Source organism: Cydia pomonella, chromosome 8 (genome assembly GCF_033807575.1).
Source record: "Cydia pomonella isolate Wapato2018A chromosome 8, ilCydPomo1, whole genome shotgun sequence".
NCBI classification, from domain to species: Eukaryota; Metazoa; Arthropoda; class Insecta; order Lepidoptera; family Tortricidae; genus Cydia; species Cydia pomonella.
The window spans coordinates 24140695-24158724 of NC_084710.1; the positions used below are offsets into that span (position 1 = coordinate 24140695).

The 18030-nt window shown below is 46.3% G+C and overlaps 2 protein-coding genes across 2 annotated transcripts; one reads left to right on the forward strand and one right to left on the reverse strand.

Moving 5' to 3' along the window:
• Positions 1-3053: 3053 nt before the first annotated feature.
• On the reverse strand, positions 3054-5911 carry LOC133520885 (transmembrane protein 138-like). The gene is made up of 4 exons (XM_061855584.1): positions 5508-5911; positions 5362-5434; positions 5015-5186; positions 3054-4161 (listed from the first exon to the last, which is right to left on the reverse strand). Exons 1-4 carry the CDS (start codon positions 5633-5635, stop codon positions 4049-4051), a joined length of 486 nt encoding a protein of 161 aa, XP_061711568.1. The 5' UTR covers positions 5636-5911; the 3' UTR covers positions 3054-4048.
• Positions 5912-6176: 265 nt separating this feature from the next.
• On the forward strand, positions 6177-10373 carry LOC133520884 (NKAP family protein CG6066). Its single transcript, XM_061855583.1, has 5 exons — positions 6177-6821; positions 7162-7321; positions 7810-8024; positions 9289-9544; positions 10171-10373. The coding sequence occupies exons 1-5, from the start codon at positions 6452-6454 to the stop codon at positions 10343-10345; spliced, it is 1176 nt and encodes a 391-aa protein (XP_061711567.1). The 5' UTR covers positions 6177-6451; the 3' UTR covers positions 10346-10373.
• Positions 10374-18030: the final 7657 nt, after the last annotated feature.

Genomic DNA, 18030 nt, shown 5'->3' on the forward strand with positions numbered 1-18030 from the left:
TTTGGGCTCAATAGATTTGCCCTGACGAGTACCATCGATCTAGATGAAGTCCAGGGTCACATGATAAACTCAGGAGTTGGTCACCAGAACTCCTAATCTATTCATGATAACTCCATCGTGTTTAGGCTCAATAGATTTACCCTAACGAACACCATCGATCTAGATGAGGTCCAGGGTCTCATGATAGTGTCAGGAGTTGGTCACCATAACTCCTAATGTACTCCAGATCTAGGTGACTCAGAAAATCCCCTCTTGGGGTCCCCAACCATTATTTTCATACAAAGGTTCGTAATTTATCAAAGCAAAGGCAATACAATAGATACTTTTCGCAGGTGACCGTCCACCCGTCGACCAACGAGGTGGTGGTGACGTACCTGGTGGAGGAGCGGCCGCTGGAGCTGTCCGTGTCGCTGGGCGCGGCGCACCCGCTGCCGCTGCCGCGCGTGGCGGCGGTCCGCGCGCCGCAGCACAGCACGCACTGGCTGGCCGTGTACCTGGCCTATCAGGTAACGAGGTGGCGGCGACGTACCTGGTGGAGGAGCGGCCGCTGGAGCTGTCCGTGTCGCTGGGCGCGGCGCACCCGCTGCCGCTGCCGCGCGTGGCGGCGGTCCGCGCGCCGCAGCACAGCACGCACTGGCTGGCCGTGTACCTGGCCTATCAGGTAACGAGGTGGCGGCGACGTACCTGGTGGAGGAGCGGCCGCTGGAGCTGTCCGTGTCGCTGGGCGCGGCGCACCCGCTGCCGCTGCCGCGCGTGGCGGCGGTCCGCGCGCCGCAGCACAGCACGCACTGGCTGGCCGTGTACCTGGCCTATCAGGTAACGAGGTGGTGGCGACGTACCTGGTATTTTTGTAATTAATTTGACTAATGAAGCATGAACTAACTTAATTTTATATATAAACAAATTCGTACGCCAAGCGGCAAAACATAGTGTTCGCAATATGCTTTACCTGTAAGACCAATACAATGTACCTATGTTATAACGAATAAATACGTCAATCAATCATCAATCAATCCATTCTCAACTGAATTTTTTAAGGATTTTCAATTACACTCTGAAATCATTGTGATAAAGAAGACAATGAAATAATGGCATTTAGACGTGTTTTCTGAATGATTTGAATACTCTTATTTATATATTAATGTAGGCAATTAGGTATACCTATTTATGTTGTGTTCTGCAGTAGCTCATCAACTGCGAAGTCGAATCGGATGAATAAGATTTATGGCGCAGGTGACATAGGCCACAATTTCTACCAACTTTAAAGTACTATTTCAAAGAGGCTTTACGAAATAGAAATTGTATTAAATTTTAATAATTGAATTACAGAACGGCACCGTCCTAAACGCGATCCGCATGTGGATGGACACGGTGGCCAGGCGCGTGGAGGCCTCCCCGCAGTGCTACATCTGCTACTGCCGCCTGCAGCCCGCGTCCGGCCGCCTGCCCCGCGTGCCCTGCCACCAGTGCCGCAACAAGTTCCACGCCGAGTGCCTGGTGCGTTGCTAACCCTCCACTTGGCACGGCTCCTGTCGCCACGCCAGCCTTCCTGCACCATGCTTCCATGTATCCCGCTGTTCTCCTCTACAGGTCGCATTTATCTCACAGCATATCACATATTCGACTAATAAACAAATCGTTTTCCAAAATCACATGTTAGTGTATTCTGACATATTATTTTTGTGTCCGCAGCGCAAGTGGTTCCAAACGTCCAGCAAGTCCAACTGCCCGCTGTGCCGCGCCAACTTCTAGGCCCCACGTGACCTGTAGGTACGAAGCCTTTACGAGTCCGACACGAGGTCTGCGCAGGGCCTGTGGGAGGCTACTCCTCACTCCACAAACTCCATCCTGTGCCTATGTGAGGCTGACTCATTACGGTCATTAACTGTACGACCGGCTTACTCCAATCAGGGTTTTAGAACTAGTACATTTGTAACCCTAGGGTCGCAATGGACTAAAAATGTACTCACCAGAATTTGTCAAAAGCATATTATTTTATGAAATCGCATTCGTGCTAACTCTTTTTAACCGACTTCAAAAAAGGAGGAGGTTCTCAATTCGACTGTTTTTTTTTAAATATGTATGTTACTCGATATCTCCGAGAATCGTGAACCGATTTTCAAATATATTTTTTTACTTTAACGTGTATAACCCCGAGATGGTCCCGTTGGCATCAAGTCGGAGTCTGATGATGGGATCTTGGAGAAATCGAGGGAACTCTTCAAATGTTATAGGTACATGTATGGCGCTTTTGGTAATATTTGAAGTCGGTTTTATTTTTTTTCAGGTCGAACTCGAAGTTCAAACTATTGTGGAATAAAATAACTAAAATAACAAAAAATTAAAAACAATCTTATCTAAACCTTATAATGGTCCTAAGATTGAATTTACATCGACACGTATCGATGAATCATTCTTAGCCTGATTTAGGGGAGACCTCGCAGCATATTGGCCATAGTATGTCAAGAATCTTTACAAAGGTAACTAAACCTTTTTTTTTATGTGTTTACATTTGACTAGACGCCTCGCTAGCGAGCAAGATATTGCCCTACGCGTCGTTCGTAGGCTACATCATCCAGTTCAAATGGAACTAGTTTATTCCATATCGATCTTAAAATAATGTAAACAAAAAACTATATGACTATGTCAGACCAATGACATAATTCCATTCATACAAAATGTAGGTTTTCATTAGGCACTTCATAATTCATATGGAATAGAAAATTAGAGTAAGAATTATGATGAGAAACCTAAAAACGAGCAATAATACAATGTTCAAATCTTGCTTAGAATCGTTTGTCTATTGAGAAATTTTGATCGTAATAATTTAACAGATTGTGCTAAATTAAATATATAAGTAATGTTGTAAATAAGCCTGTTTCAATAAAGTATGGATCAAAACAAAATATACATTGAATTTATTTATTAAAAACCTTAGACCCTTCTTATAATTAACCTGTATGTTGTGTTACACCATTTTTAAGAGATTTTATGTGGGATATTTAAAGTTTAAGTAGGAGAGGTGTGTGTGGGTCGTTAAGTAAAATAAAAACTTGAATGCTTTGCTTTATTCAACACCTCATGCAAATCGTTCACATCCAATATAATCTTATATTAGAAAACAGTTAACATCCTATCTACAGAATTATTAATTATTATCAAGATATGACATCAATTCCTTCACTATAAATATTTTGGAAAGGTGCATTTGTCCCATCGGCCCTATGACGTTAATATGTGAAGAAAGTTATACAATAGTTCACATGAAATAAGAAAAAGGAACTAAGCCAATGGAGCCTTTGTGTCAAAAAAAATTATACTATTCATAACTCTTTTCTTTGACGATCAATAACAAATATATTTCTTATCATTTGTGCATAGATCTTTGACTAATTATAAATTATGCTTTTGACTATAATGTGTTGAGACACGTGAATAGAACACAGATACAATAAATTGAAGTTATATGTCTATCAAATCTCTAATTTTTAGCATCTGTGATATAAAAACACAGCTTAAATATACATTTTATTTTAATTGTGCTAAGACTAACGAATCAAAGAACATACCTAAGACAGGAGTTTTGTCTAGGCCTACAGCAGTATAACTAAATACTCGTATCTTTAGTTATTTAAATAAAAGTAAACAAACAATTTGTACATTTTCGGGTAGTCTTAACATTTATAAACTGAAATAAATGTCATATACTCAGAAAAAGTGACCAAGTGCCTTATAAAATAAATAAAATAATTTAATTTGTTCTAATACTTCTAATAGTTATAACATTTGTTGGTTAACCAACCAAATACGAAACCGCCTGGACCTGTGACTGAATAACCTGACTTTAACCCATATTTGATCATGTAATGTTTTCATCTACCCTCAACTGCCGTAAAGAACCATTTGAGGGTAGATTTTTTTACTTTTAATTACTTTTTAAAGATACAGAGTATAGTACTCACAGCAACAAATTCAAGTGGTCATTATTAAACCTTACATTGTTGCAATAAGTTTACAAATAATCAGTTGAATTTTTGATGAGTTAGTGTTAGTTAGGGTCCCTGGCCTGCGGGCGCGGCAGCCAGTCCACGTCCTCGTAGAGCCGCGGGTCGCTCACGCGCAGCGCCGCCCGCTTGTACAGGAAGTAGTACCATGGAGATACTGCCAACAAATGTACAGGGTCATATGTCTCAGCTGTTGCAGGAATGTTCACTAAAAACATTAAGCCAACAAAATATTTAATGATTCAATAGCTACTTTATTTTCTTCTGCTAAAAATAATTGATCGGTAGAGCTATGCTAATTAAGCCTTTATATGGCACAATCCGTTTGTATGGCCACAATAACCACACTGTACCATCATCTCTTTCTAGTTTTAAAGCCAAGATTTTGGAACAATGATGTGATTTGAATTGTAGAGTTTTTAACTCTTTGACCGCCATGCCTATCGTGAGCGGCGCGTCACCATGAAAGTATGAAAGTGTGACATGAATTGATGAAGTGAATGCACGTGTGGTGTGTGTGTACTACGCCTTACCCACAAACACATGCGCATAAGTGACTATAGTATTTAAGGCCATGTACGTGATATATAACACATTATACGTCTAAACCGAACCTAGTTGTTTCCATTTACGTCTGACCTCACACACAAACTACAAAGGTTGATATCGCCCTGTAGCCATGGGCGTCAGTAGACGTCTTTGGCAGTCAAAAGGTTAAATCAAGTCTACAGGGACAAATTTTAGTCACCCTTAAGGCTGCCATTGAAGTCTTCAAGATGAGTTTGCCTGAATACAATACTTAGTAAATAGAGGCATGTTATAGCCTAGGGCTAAAAAGGGCCACAGCTTGCTGCACCAGGCTGTGAGGGGTGTCAAATCATTATAGGGCCAGTGCTAATTTATCTTAAATACACTACTGTTTGTAAAGTTACACAAAAAAAATCCTTTTGATAAAAATTCCTAAAGTTGCTTTCCATGGTAAAGTATCAGATTTTACAATCAATACTCACAACACCGCTGCAGTGTGAACAGCAGCATTAATGTTGGTGAGGAGCTCGGACCAGGCGTGGAAGAAGCATGCAACAGACACGCAGCATGGAGTGCTGCACACACACCAGCGTATATAGCACAGGCGCACCCTGCTGCGCGGAAACGACGCGCGAGAACTTCCACCAGACCTGCCTATGTAGATAAATGACAATCGTTTTATTGAAAGAATATTTAAGTCTTCAAATTTAATGAAAAAAAAAACTGTAATCCTGCCTTACTCGCACCAATGCAAGGGTAGTATCATATCGCTTACTGTGTGGAAAATTTATAATTCCCAACGCAAACTGAAATAATGTTAAAATCTTACCTGGAATAAATAGGTGGAAAAGAATGTCATCAGCAGCAACGTGATGGAGAGCACAAGGAACAGGTCCTGGAAGCTGAATAAATACAAATTATTTTTTCTAGTCAGTTCACTTGTAAAATATTTAGAATATTTGCTTGACTTCTTACATAAATAATACGAGGAGGCCATCTCGACTTCTGGGGAAAAGGCTCGCGCAGTTAAATATTAAGTCACAGAGCAAAAAAGTTAGTTGAAAAAAAAGGCAAACTGTATATCTGGGGGTAGAAATCTTCATGTTTGCATTCTATAATCAGTATTTAAAATATTAACATTGAGAGGCGCTCAAATCAACCGCACATATCAACAAACGTGACGTCATTTGTGACGTAAAAGTTTAAATTATTGATCGAAACTTTTAGTATGAAACCAAACGTCGAATAAATTATTCTAAACTTTACTTTTGCAGAGTTTTACAAAACCCGTCTTTAAATAGTCATAAAAACTTCATTGCAATGTATATAGGTATTTAATTTAATTAATAAGGTAGAAGTGAGATATTTAAATATAATCTGCATTGTGAAACTAAACGCGTAATGAAACTTGAATTTTGCGTATGTATTTACGCATGCTACGATTAGAATTGTTACATACAGAATTCAAACGAAATTCCTTACTTTTGAATTAAATTAATGATATAGCAATAAAAAAAATAACGATTCTTTTTAATCTATTATATTTCAGCACTATCTAAGCCGTAGTTATAATTTCATCTGAAACCTTACGCACTTTGTTGTGCAGCGCGTAGAGCGGAATAGAATTTGCCATTTGTCAATCTTGTCATCTTCAAATCATCATCAATTCATTCATTGAATCATTGAAATCATTGAATTCATTTACAACTTGGCGTAATATTTTGTGGTTAGAAATTAGTAATATCGCCAAAATCGCCTGATGTTTTTTGTAGTATTCTTTATCTAAATAAATCATTCTAGCGTCTCAAATTTCCTATACCCAAAAATTTTGACCTACACTGAACGAACAATTTGTAAATTTCAATACAAGCACTTAACTTCAGTTTGTTTATTTGGGATTTGCGAATCAAACAGCACACATGGGGCGAGATCGAGATCGCAGCAGTTCGCGGCACCGCAGCCGCAGCCGCGAGCGCCGCAGAAGCCGCGACAGAGGGCGGGAGCGCAGCAAGGAGCGGCACCGATCTCGAGAGCGAAGCAAAGATCGACACAGAGACAAAAGTGTAGACCGGAAAGATCGCAGCAGAGAGAGACATAGCAAGGAGCGCCAGAGAGACCGGAAGCCCAGAGAGCATAGTCACAGCCGAGAGAGGTCTCACATGTCTCATAAGGACAGGGACAGTGACCGCCGTGGGGATGATCGGGCACGTAGCTCTTACAAAGACTTTGGTGGCGGAGGTGGGCTCGGCTCAGGCGGAGGTTTTGGCTCTGGTGGGGGATTTGGAGGAGGTAAGAGAATCTAACAAGTCAAGCTAATTAGTGTCTCAACTCTCAATAATTGTTGATATAAAATCTAACAATTATTGATAGAAAACACCAATTGTAACTTCAATAATGTATGGAAATAGTCACATGACTTCACATTTCAGTCACATGGCATTCAATTGTCTTGTATGATTGTCATCTTAGACCCCCTTGTATTTTTTTGAGAATGCATAATGTCAATCAATTTGATTTTTTAAGATATGGGGTACATAGACTTTTCTTATGTAAAAATACATAGTTTGTTTAGTTTTTCATGCATTTGGATTTGTTTGACATCATGCTTACATTAGGGATGTTGTTCCAGGCCTAGGTAGCAGTGCGACTGGCACTGGCGGCGGTGTAGGTGGCCGAGGACGCTACAAGCCACAGGAGGATGACTTTTTGGATGCACGTCGTGAGCAACGAGAGCGCATTGGCGAGCTTGGAGTACCTGCTGTTTGGGGCAAGTCACCACAGAGGCCAGAGTGAGTAATATACTTGCAGTAATACAGGTTGACGGCATGTATAAACCAATATTTGCATCTGTTGCAGAAACATTATGCCCAAATGACTTTCCCAGTCTTCACATTTTAGACTTTACCAATAGAGGTGCATAAACTTAATAGTTTAATAGTCTAATGGCATAGCTTGTTAAGCCATGCACCATCCCCATGATGTTTACTTTTTATTGGCAAATAGCACACAGAGCGAGGCAATTTCCTCACGAACAAAACTGCCAGAGTAGATGTGCCTTGTTCTAGGCGGCACGCGCGTTTTTCTCGCCAGAGCGCGCCCGGTCTGTGTGTACCCGGCACATATACATAGAGTTTACCCATAAACTGTAGTTTTGTAAAAATATCATATTTAGTAGCAAATACTTCAAAATATGGAATATTATAAAATAGTAGTCTAATACGGATACAGATGTGCATTAAAATATATGTACAAAATAAAATGACTTTCTTTTTTGCAGCTCTGATGAAGAGTCCGAACCAGAGAACAACAAAAAAAGCAAAGATAAGAAAAAGAAAAAGTCCAAAGACAAAGAGGACACCAAGCAGAAGCTGAAGAAGCTAAAGAAAAAACTGAAGAAGGTGAAGAAGGCGCGTAAAAAAGCTAAAAAGAAGTCCAAAAGTTCTTCCAGTGACTCCAGCTCGAGTGAAGAAGAGGTGTGGGTGGAGAAAGGAAGTAAGTTCTTACTTATTTTATCTGCTTTAAAAAAACCCATTTATTTCTGGGTAACACAATACAGTATAAAATATTTGTACTTAATTTAAGATATATATTAATTAATACGGTCTCTCAATGTGAGACCATTGAGAGACCGTAAAACGAATGAGTGGCTGAGACAGAAGAGCAAGGTCACCGATGTTGTAAAACGCGTAGCCAGACTGAAGTGGGAATGGGCCGGTCATATAGCACGAAAAACCGATTCGTGGAGCAAACGTCTACTGGAGTGGCGACCATGGGGGGAGGAACGTCCTCAAAGTAGACCCCAGATGCGTTGGGACGACGACATCAAAAGGACTGCGGGGAAGAAGTGGCTCCAGGTCGCACAGAACCGTGACGAGTGGCATAAAATGAAGGAGGCCTACACCCAAAGGGTAGAGAAGGGCTAAAGAAGAAGAAGAGAAGAAGATTAATTAATATTAAGAAAAAATACACTAGAGACGTTTTAAGGGGTATAGAGAATAGAACAGAATCAGAACCCTCTTCCAGTAAATTTTTTGTCTTTTTTTTGCTTGTTGTTTCGGCTTATAAATCTAACTGCTTGCCACCCCCTCATTCTTAGTACTGCTTGATGCTAGATGGTTGTCATTGTCATCTGTACTCCACCCCTTTAACACATTCACTGCCAGACAAAAAACGGCGCACAACCCCAGAAACCGGTGATCTATAGCTGCGTACAAAACAACCCGCCCAACCAAAGTTCACGAGCGCCCACCAGGTGGGTTCCTGGCAGTGAATGTGTTAAGTATCCTTTTTACAGATTATTAAAAGTGTGTGTTCAATTTCATCGTAATTCGTTCATCATCATGGAGAAACATAAATTATCCAAAAATAAAAATAAAATTGTTTCAGCAACCATATTATCATATGGTTCTGGGGAGTTACCTCATGAAAGGTGTATGAAATGTGTATGAAAGGCAATCATAAGAATGTTACGGACCAATTTTTTTGTCCGATTTAGGACTTGACTTTCGTTAAACAGTGTCAAAATTTGTATCCTTACGCTCCTACAATAATTAAGTTTGTTTTTTTATATATGGTGAGCAGTCACCGGAGCCTATGGACGCCCGCAACTCCAGAGGTGTTATATGCGGGGGGCCGACTCTTTATAAAACTTCGTACTTTTTTAAAGAACGCCATACTGCCTCTCGAAAAACCTCGGCATATTCCATAAGCCATACGTTGGTTGAAAAACTACAAATGGTTGAATGTTTTATTTCAGAAGAGCACGAAGTCCCCGGCGCCCAGTCGCTGTTGGCGGAGGACTCGGCGGCCCCGGGCCCGGCGCCGGCGGGGGCGGGGGGAACAGGGACAGGCCCGCTGCGCGAGTTCGGGCGCGCGCTGCTGCCGGGCGAGGGCGCCGCCATGGCCGCCTTCGTGCAGGACGGCAAGCGCATCCCGCGCCGCGGCGAGATCGGCCTCACCAGCGACGAGATCGCCGCCTACGAGAGCGTGGGCTACGTTATGAGCGGCAGCAGGTTAGTCTTCGTTCTCATTATGCAGGTCGGAAGACAAACGCCGGTCCCCAGGATTTGCAAAACTGATTGTGTGGTGCCCTCGTCGAATGATTTTCTCACATCTTGGCTAAATTCACCATGTTCGAGCTGTTCTCTAATCTGTAAACCGTCATTCGGTGGGCCATAATATAATAAATTATTAAGTCGAAGTCAAAATTTACCCAACGAGATATTGAAATAACACCATGTTTAACCGCCTAAAAAAAAAGGTTCTCAATTTAACTCGTGTGTTTGTATGTATGTTTGTCCACGATTATCTCGCGACTCACTAAACCAATTTGATACGATTTTCAGATAAGTGTTTGTTACGTTCGGGAAAAGGTTTTTGTATACATGGGTGGTTTGAAAAAACAATTGAACCCGGTAGGTGGCGCTGCTATCGGTATATGGTCAAATATAACTTGCTGAAACCAACATAATGAAATTGTTATGTATATTTCAACGGGTTCCTGGATGGTTTGGAAGCATCATTGGACCCGGTAGGTGGCGCCGCTGTCGGTATATTTTTTCGACCTTGAAACGTCTTGAACGGCCAAATGTAATATAATGTAATGTAGACTAGACATTGATTTACGTGTTGTCCCCAGACATCGTCGCATGGAAGCCGTCCGCATCCGCAAAGAGAACCAGATCTACTCCGCGGACGAGAAGCGCGCGCTGGCCGCCTTCAGCAAGGAGGAGCGCGCCAAGCGGGAGGGCGCCATCCTCGCGCAGTTCCGGACCGTGCTGCGCGCCAGGACGGCGCGGCGCGACGACGCGTAGCCTGCCGGCGGCGGGCAGGGCGCCTTCCGCAGGGAACCGGAGGGGGCCGCGGCCGAGAGTGCTGGCCGCCTTCAGCAAGGAGGAGCGCGCCAAGCGGGAGGGCGCCATCCTCGCGCAGTTCCGGACCGTGCTGCGCGCCAGGACGGCGCGGCGGGACGACGCGTAGCCTGCCGGCGGCGGGCAGGGCGCCTTCCGCAGGGAACCGGAGGGGGCCGCGGCCGAGAGTGCTGGCCGCCTTCAGCAAGGAGGAGCGCGCCAAGCGGGAGGGCGCCATCCTCGCGCAGTTCCGGACCGTGCTGCGCGCCAGGACGGCGCGGCGGGACGACGCGTAGCCTGCCGGCGGCGGGCAGGGCGCCTTCCGCAGGGAACCGGAGGGGGCCGCGGCCGAGAGTGCTGGCCGCCTTCAGCAAGGAGGAGCGCGCCAAGCGGGAGGGCGCCATCCTCGCGCAGTTCCGGACCGTGCTGCGCGCCAGGACGGCGCGGCGGGACGACGCGTAGCCTGCCGGCGGCGGGCAGGGCGCCTTCCGCAGGGAACCGGAGGGGGCCGCGGCCGAGAGTGCTGGCCGCCTTCAGCAAGGAGGAGCGCGCCAAGCGGGAGGGCGCCATCCTCGCGCAGTTCCGGACCGTGCTGCGCGCCAGGACGGCGCGGCGGGACGACGCGTAGCCTGCCGGCGGCGGGCAGGGCGCCTTCCGCAGGGAACCGGAGGGGGCCGCGGCCGAGAGTGCTGGCCGCCTTCAGCAAGGAGGAGCGCGCCAAGCGGGAGGGCGCCATCCTCGCGCAGTTCCGGACCGTGCTGCGCGCCAGGACGGCGCGGCGGGACGACGCGTAGCCTGCCGGCGGCGGGCAGGGCGCCTTCCGCAGGGAACCGGAGGGGGCCGCGGCCGAGAGTGCTGGCCGCCTTCAGCAAGGAGGAGCGCGCCAAGCGGGAGGGCGCCATCCTCGCGCAGTTCCGGACCGTGCTGCGCGCCAGGACGGCGCGGCGCGACGACGCGTAGGCAGGCGGCAGGGCGCCTTCCGCAGGCAAGAAGAGAACCAAGCGAGGGAGCGCCATACTGGCTCAATTCAAGCCTGTTCTCAGAACCAGGACTGCGAGACGGGACCACGCATAGTCTGTCTCTTTCTTATACAGACGTCATGTAAGATGTCCAGACCAGATGTACTCCGCGGACGAGAAGCGCGCGCTCGCCGCCTTCAGCAAGAAGAGGGCGCCATACTCGCACAGTTCAGGATTGTGCTCAGGTCTCAGATTGCGAGACGAGATGACGCATAACTCCCTCTCTCTCACTCGCATGGAAGCTGTGTAAAGCGTCTTTAACAAAGAGAGCCAAGCGTTAGGGCGCCATACTGGCTCAATTTTGACTTTTGTGTTCGGGGCGAGGACTGCGAGACGAGATGACACGTAACTTTATTGAAACCTGTAGGATAAGGTGATAAATCATGAAGGCGCAAGTCGGCGGGAGTCAAGTTCCTGACCCGTGGTGGGGGTTAACCCATTCATTGCCGAAGACGCGAATTCGCGTCCTATGTATGTGTAATCGTAATGCCGAGGACGCGATTTCGCGTCCTCGAGTTATTTGTTTTTTTTTTTGCTAGAAAACAACTGTACTTAAATGCTGATACCAAAATGTTACTTTATTTATGAAGGATAATATTATACTGTTGCTGGTTTTTGGATTCAGTGCATCTGTAATTTTCATAATTCTTATCTCGGATGCCGAAGACGCGAATTCGCGTCCCATGTTATGTGTAATCGTTATGCCGAGGACGCGATTTCGCGTCCTCGAGTTGTGTTTTTTTTTTGCTAGAAAACAACTGTACTTAAATGCTGATACCAAAATGTTACTTTATTTATGAAGGATAATATTATACTGTTGCTGGTTTTTAGATTCAGTGCATTTGTAATTTTCATAATTCTTATCTCGGATGCCGAAGACGCGAATTCACGTCCGATCGTAATTCCGGGGTCGCGATTTCGCGGCCTCGTTTTTTTACTAGAAAACAACTATTTATTTATTTTTTGAAGGAGAATATTATACTTCGGTTTTTGGATTCAGTGCATTTGTAATTTAGAAAAAATAGTTTTTGCTAGAAAAACACTTATTTAAAAAAACTTATCCCGAGATGTAATTTTTAAAGACAAATTGTATACTGTTACCGGTTATTAAAATAAACACATTTGTAATACTCAACATTTTCATTTCGGGTGAAGCGGAGGCGGATTCCCGTCCATTATGTTTATATTAGGTAATTGTCATTTACCTTTTATCGCGAAGAATATTTAATGATAGTAATTTAATCATGTGCCATATACTTTATAAGTGATTGTGGCAATTAATAATACAAACTACTAAAATAATTTAGATACGCAGACATGTTTATGTCCAGGGGTACTAAACATTTTCGACTGTATATTTAACTATAATAAAATGGGTTGCATTTAATATTTAATATTTTTGTCCATTATCTAAACACTTGCTTTAAACACTTTCTTTAACTTTTATAATCTTACTAAAAACCATTAAAAACTCATATACGTCTGAAGTATACGGCCGTCACGTCTATACTGAATACGTTTTCGACAAAAACTGTTTTTAGGCGCAAAAATTTCACTTACGATGCCGAAAACGCGAAATTGCGTCCTTGACAACGTAATGCCGCGGACGCGAATTCGCGCCCTTGAAATAGGTTAACCTAATGCCGCGGACGCGAACTCGCGTCCATGAAATGTTAACGTAATGCCGCGGACGCGAATTCGCGTCGTCGCGTGGAAGGCGGCGGCACTGCGTGATGAGTAAAAATATGAGGCGTCGGCAATGAATGGGTTAAGTACCTTGACGCTTTTCTGTTTTGCTCTATGGTTGACTGGTAGAGAATGCCTATAGTGGCATTAAGTCCGCCTGTTGTACTCTTCTTTATGCAATAAAGTTTAAAATAAATAAGTCCCATGAACGCCTCGCCAGTAGTGTTTGATAGGTGTATTCGGGTAATTCCAAAGAGAAAAACACTAAAAAAGTTTCGGGTAATTCCGAAAAGGGACTAGGCGATTGGATTTTAAATTATTTTCGAGATTATCCAATTTCCGAAATTACCGTGTATACATTAAGGCACTGAAAGGCAAAAGTGTCTATAGTTTTTAAAAGTTATTGACTTATTGTAATATATTCCAAATGATATTTGTTCATTTGTTGCTCTTTTCTCTCCGACGGTGTGATAAACGCCTTAGTGGTGTGATGTGAAATGTGTGGACTCAGTTCACGATACTGCATCCTGAACTAATACAAACTAATCATTATTAGTTACATTTAAAGTGAATTGTTTAAGTAAATTGTGAATGATAGACCGATCTGTTGAATATCAGTATGTGTATAAGTTATAGTTATGTAGGTAATATAAATATTTGTAAGAATGAATTAAACAACATTTTAAGAATAGTTTTTATTTTCTTACAAACAACATAAAAAACATAACATTAGGTTTTTTCTTCTTACAATAAATTGTGGTCTATCTACTTTGTCTAGCCCGGGGTATTATGACATCTGTTTAACAGATATATTTAGATAATACAGCCCCTTAAGTTTGTTTTTAGTAATCAACAATAAGAAAGCCGAAGTTGCAAGCCAACACTGGTTACAAGCTACTCGCGACTGGAGACACAGAGCGCGGACCATGGCGGTCCTTACACGGCGTCCGGCGGACAGTACGGTACGGCGCGGTGCAATTCACTTCGTGGTTCATTGAGTGCGTTATAGCATCTTTTTCCATAAGGACCAGTGGGTTCAGAAGTTTTTGTAAAATCTTAGCGCTTTTTTAGATGATAATACGGGTCCTAAAATATGAATAACAATCTTATGATCTTTCTCTAAAAACATTGATTTGAAACCGTGTAAGTTATTTACTTTCGCTCAATAAAAAAATCACGAACATAGGTCTAAACGCACCATTAATTTGATTACTATTTGCATAAAACCTATTAAAATTAATATTTCTTTGAAATTGATGACTTTTTTTGTTAAAAATAACTAAAATTCAATTACAATGATATCCCGAGATCTCGGGCACGCACGGCCGTCCGCTCAGTGCTCCGCGAGCACGTGCGCCTGGAGCCTCGCTGGTGGCCGCGCCGCGACGCGTCATGGCGCCGCCGAGCGAGTTGGCCTCGCAGTAAGTAATGGATTCACAAACGCAAGTTACCCTGTGTTAAAACGCCTTAACCTTTCGTTAGGATCCTGAACATTTCAGTCAAATTTACAGTACAAAACCTTGGTTTTACGAACCCACTCGTACACATACGAAAGAACCAAGCGTGTACATCTGACTATTATTCCCGTCCCCCAAATTGGGTTTGAGTGATGAGCCTTAACTACTCGAGTCCCATGGATACAATAAACTTAGATTGTAATTTAACTCTTACCCAATATGGAGTCCGTGGGATTCGAGGGGTGAATCGTTCACGGTTCTTGGGATTTTCCCAATGCACAGACCAAATCTTAGTACAGGTTAGGATTACTATCTTATCTAAAAATTAGTTCCAGTTTTAGAATTTAAACATAAATTGAAAAACAAGCGCTATTTACAAAATATAGTATTTCCCTCGATATATATAAAATAGATATAAATATTACAATTATCCATCTTATTTACACTTTGTTTTCGTTCCATTTGCAAATCACACGAAGGAAGTAGGTAGTGGGTAGCATTTACAATAGTTAAATAATTGGTAACTTGTAATAACATTGTGAAGGTTGAAACTTGTTACATTCAATACATGTGCAAAGTATGTGTAAGTGCTCTCTTATTTCGCATTTGTCCGTTTATTGTGTGACAAATATAGTTGCAAGTACACTGGAAGTTATAAATCAGAAATTACAAGATGTTCTTTGCATTAAAGATCTATTTTTCCACATTACATAAACATATTTATCATTGAAGTAGAAAATCACATAAGATTAGCATGGAAGAATTAATTTTGAAATTTAGCAATGAGCCTAAAACGTAAATTATATATTATTATTTTTACATGGAGAACCAATGCTAATAACATATAAATAGTGATACAGAGCCAATTATATGATCTGATATATATAAAATAGTAAGGATTAGTTACTTTATGTGGCCAGTAAAACCAATCTATTTGGTTCTGTACTATAATGACAATCGGATCGGACAGATCGAATAATCGATATTGCAATCGAACTGTCGCACGTGGAATATAATAGCCACGTGGGCCGAGCCATAAGAGGGTATAGAGAGGAATGCTTGGAACACAATTTTAGACTCCGTAACTTTGTTTGGACTAGTTAGGAGAAACGATTCGATATCGAAACAACAATATTTTGATATCGAAAGACTTGACTGAATAGAATTTGTAACTACTTGAATCTTTCAATTCGTATAAGGTAGCTAAGACGCATAGTCCGAGGTATAATCCAAAAACCGAAAAATGGAACCTTCAAACCCACCCGCAGCTCAAGGGCCGGGGACTTTTGATATGTTCACCTCCTAACTAGTCCAAACAAAGTTACGAAGTTAAAGCACAAACATTTCTCTCGATAACTTCTTTTGAGCGTTCATTTCCTGGCCTAACATTGAAACACAACACCTTGAGCCTCTTCCTCGCGAGCAGCCCAGGCCGGCTGTGTGTGCTCACTGTGCGCCGACATGGAGCGCACGAACTGCTCCGGCTGTGTGTGTGCTCACTGTGCGCGGGCCTGCTGGAGCTGGCGCTGCAGCTCGGCGAGCGCGGCGTGCGCGGCCAGCAGCTGCGCGCGCAGGTAGCGCGCCGACATGGAGCGCACGAACTGCTCCGGCTGTGTGTGTGCTCACTGTGCGCGGGCCTGCTGGAGCTGGCGCTGCAGCTCGGCGAGCGCGGCGTGCGCGGCCAGCAGCTGCGCGCGCAGGTAGCGCGCCGACATGGAGCGCACGAACTGCTCCGGCTGTGTGTGTGCTCACTGTGCGCCGACATGGAGCGCACGAACTGCTCCGGCTGTGTGTGTGCTCACTGTGCGCGGGCCTGCTGGAGCTGGCGCTGCAGCTCGGCGAGCGCGGCGTGCGCGGCCAGCAGCTGCGCGCGCAGGTAGCGCGCCGACATGGAGCGCACGAACTGCTCCGGCTGTGTGTGTGCTCACTGTGCGCGGGCCTGCTGGAGCTGGCGCTGCAGCTCGGCGAGCGCGGCGTGCGCGGCCAGCAGCTGCGCGCGCAGGTAGCGCGCCGACATGGAGCGCACGAACTGCTCCGGCTGTGTGTGTGCTCACTGTGCGCGGGCCTGCTGGAGCTGGCGCTGCAGCTCGGCGAGCGCGGCGTGCGCGGCCAGCAGCTGCGCGCGCAGGTAGCGCGCCGACATGGAGCGCACGAACTGCTCCGGCTGTGTGTGTGCTCACTGTGCGCCGACATGGAGCGCACGAACTGCTCCGGCTGTGTGTGTGCTCACTGTGCGCGGGCCTGCTGGAGCTGGCGCTGCAGCTCGGCGAGCGCGGCGTGCGCGGCCAGCAGCTGCGCGCGCAGGTAGCGCGCCGACATGGAGCGCACGAACTGCTCCGGCTGTGTGTGTGCTCACTGTGCGCGGGCCTGCTGGAGCTGGCGCTGCAGCTCGGCGAGCGCGGCGTGCGCGGCCAGCAGCTGCGCGCGCAGGTAGCGCGCCGACATGGAGCGCACGAACTGCTCCGGCTGTGTGTGTGCTCACTGTGCGCGGGCCTGCTGGAGCTGGCGCTGCAGCTCGGCGAGCGCGGCGTGCGCGGCCAGCAGCTGCGCGCGCAGGTAGCGCGCCGACATGGAGCGCACGAACTGCTCCGGCTGTGTGTGTGCTCACTGTGCGCGGGCCTGCTGGAGCTGGCGCTGCAGCTCGGCGAGCGCGGCGTGCGCGGCCAGCAGCTGCGCGCGCAGGTAGCGCGCCGACATGGAGCGCACGAACTGCTCCGGCTGTGTGTGTGCTCACTGTGCGCGGGCCTGCTGGAGCTGGCGCTGCAGCTCGGCGAGCGCGGCGTGCGCGGCCAGCAGCTGCGCGCGCAGGTAGCGCGCCGACATGGAGCGCACGAACTGCTCCGGCTGTGTGTGTGCTCACTGTGCGCGGGCCTGCTGGAGCTGGCGCTGCAGCTCGGCGAGCGCGGCGTGCGCGGCCAGCAGCTGCGCGCGCAGGTAGCGCGCCGACATGGAGCGCACGAACTGCTCCGGCTGTGTGTGTGCTCACTGTGCGCGGGCCTGCTGGAGCTGGCGCTGCAGCTCGGCGAGCGCGGCGTGCGCGGCCAGCAGCTGCGCGCGCAGGTAGCGCGCCGACATGGAGCGCACGAACTGCTCCGGCTGTGTGTGTGCTCACTGTGCGCGGGCCTGCTGGAGCTGGCGCTGCAGCTCGGCGAGCGCGGCGTGCGCGGCCAGCAGCTGCGCGCGCAGGTAGCGCGCCGACATGGAGCGCACGAACTGCTCCGGCTGTGTGTGTGCTCACTGTGCGCGGGCCTGCTGGAGCTGGCGCTGCAGCTCGGCGAGCGCGGCGTGCGCGGCCAGCAGCTGCGCGCGCAGGTAGCGCGCCGACATGGAGCGCACGAACTGCTCCGGCTGTGTGTGTGCTCACTGTGCGCGGGCCTGCTGGAGCTGGCGCTGCAGCTCGGCGAGCGCGGCGTGCGCGGCCAGCAGCTGCGCGCGCAGGTAGCGCGCCGACATGGAGCGCACGAACTGCTCCGGCTGTGTGTGTGCT

Bases quoted from the DNA above. Each gene is read 5' to 3' on its own strand.
- LOC133520885 (XM_061855584.1), bottom strand. From the start codon at position 5,635: ATGAAGATTTCTACCCCCAGATATACAGTTTGCCTTTTTTTTCAACTA. The intron at 5,435-5,507 runs GTAAGAAGTCAA...GTATTTATTCAG, and splicing joins GGCCTCCTCGTATTATTTAT to CTTCCAGGACCTGTTCCTTG. The intron at 4,162-5,014 runs GTGAGTATTGAT...ATTTGTTGGCAG, and splicing joins GTTCACACTGCAGCGGTGTT to TATCTCCATGGTACTACTTC.
- LOC133520884 (XM_061855583.1), top strand. From the start codon at position 6,452: ATGGGGCGAGATCGAGATCGCAGCAGTTCGCGGCACCGCAGCCGCAGC. The intron at 6,822-7,161 runs GTAAGAGAATCT...ATGTTGTTCCAG, and splicing joins TGGTGGGGGATTTGGAGGAG to GCCTAGGTAGCAGTGCGACT. The intron at 9,545-10,170 runs GTTAGTCTTCGT...TGTTGTCCCCAG, and splicing joins TACGTTATGAGCGGCAGCAG to ACATCGTCGCATGGAAGCCG.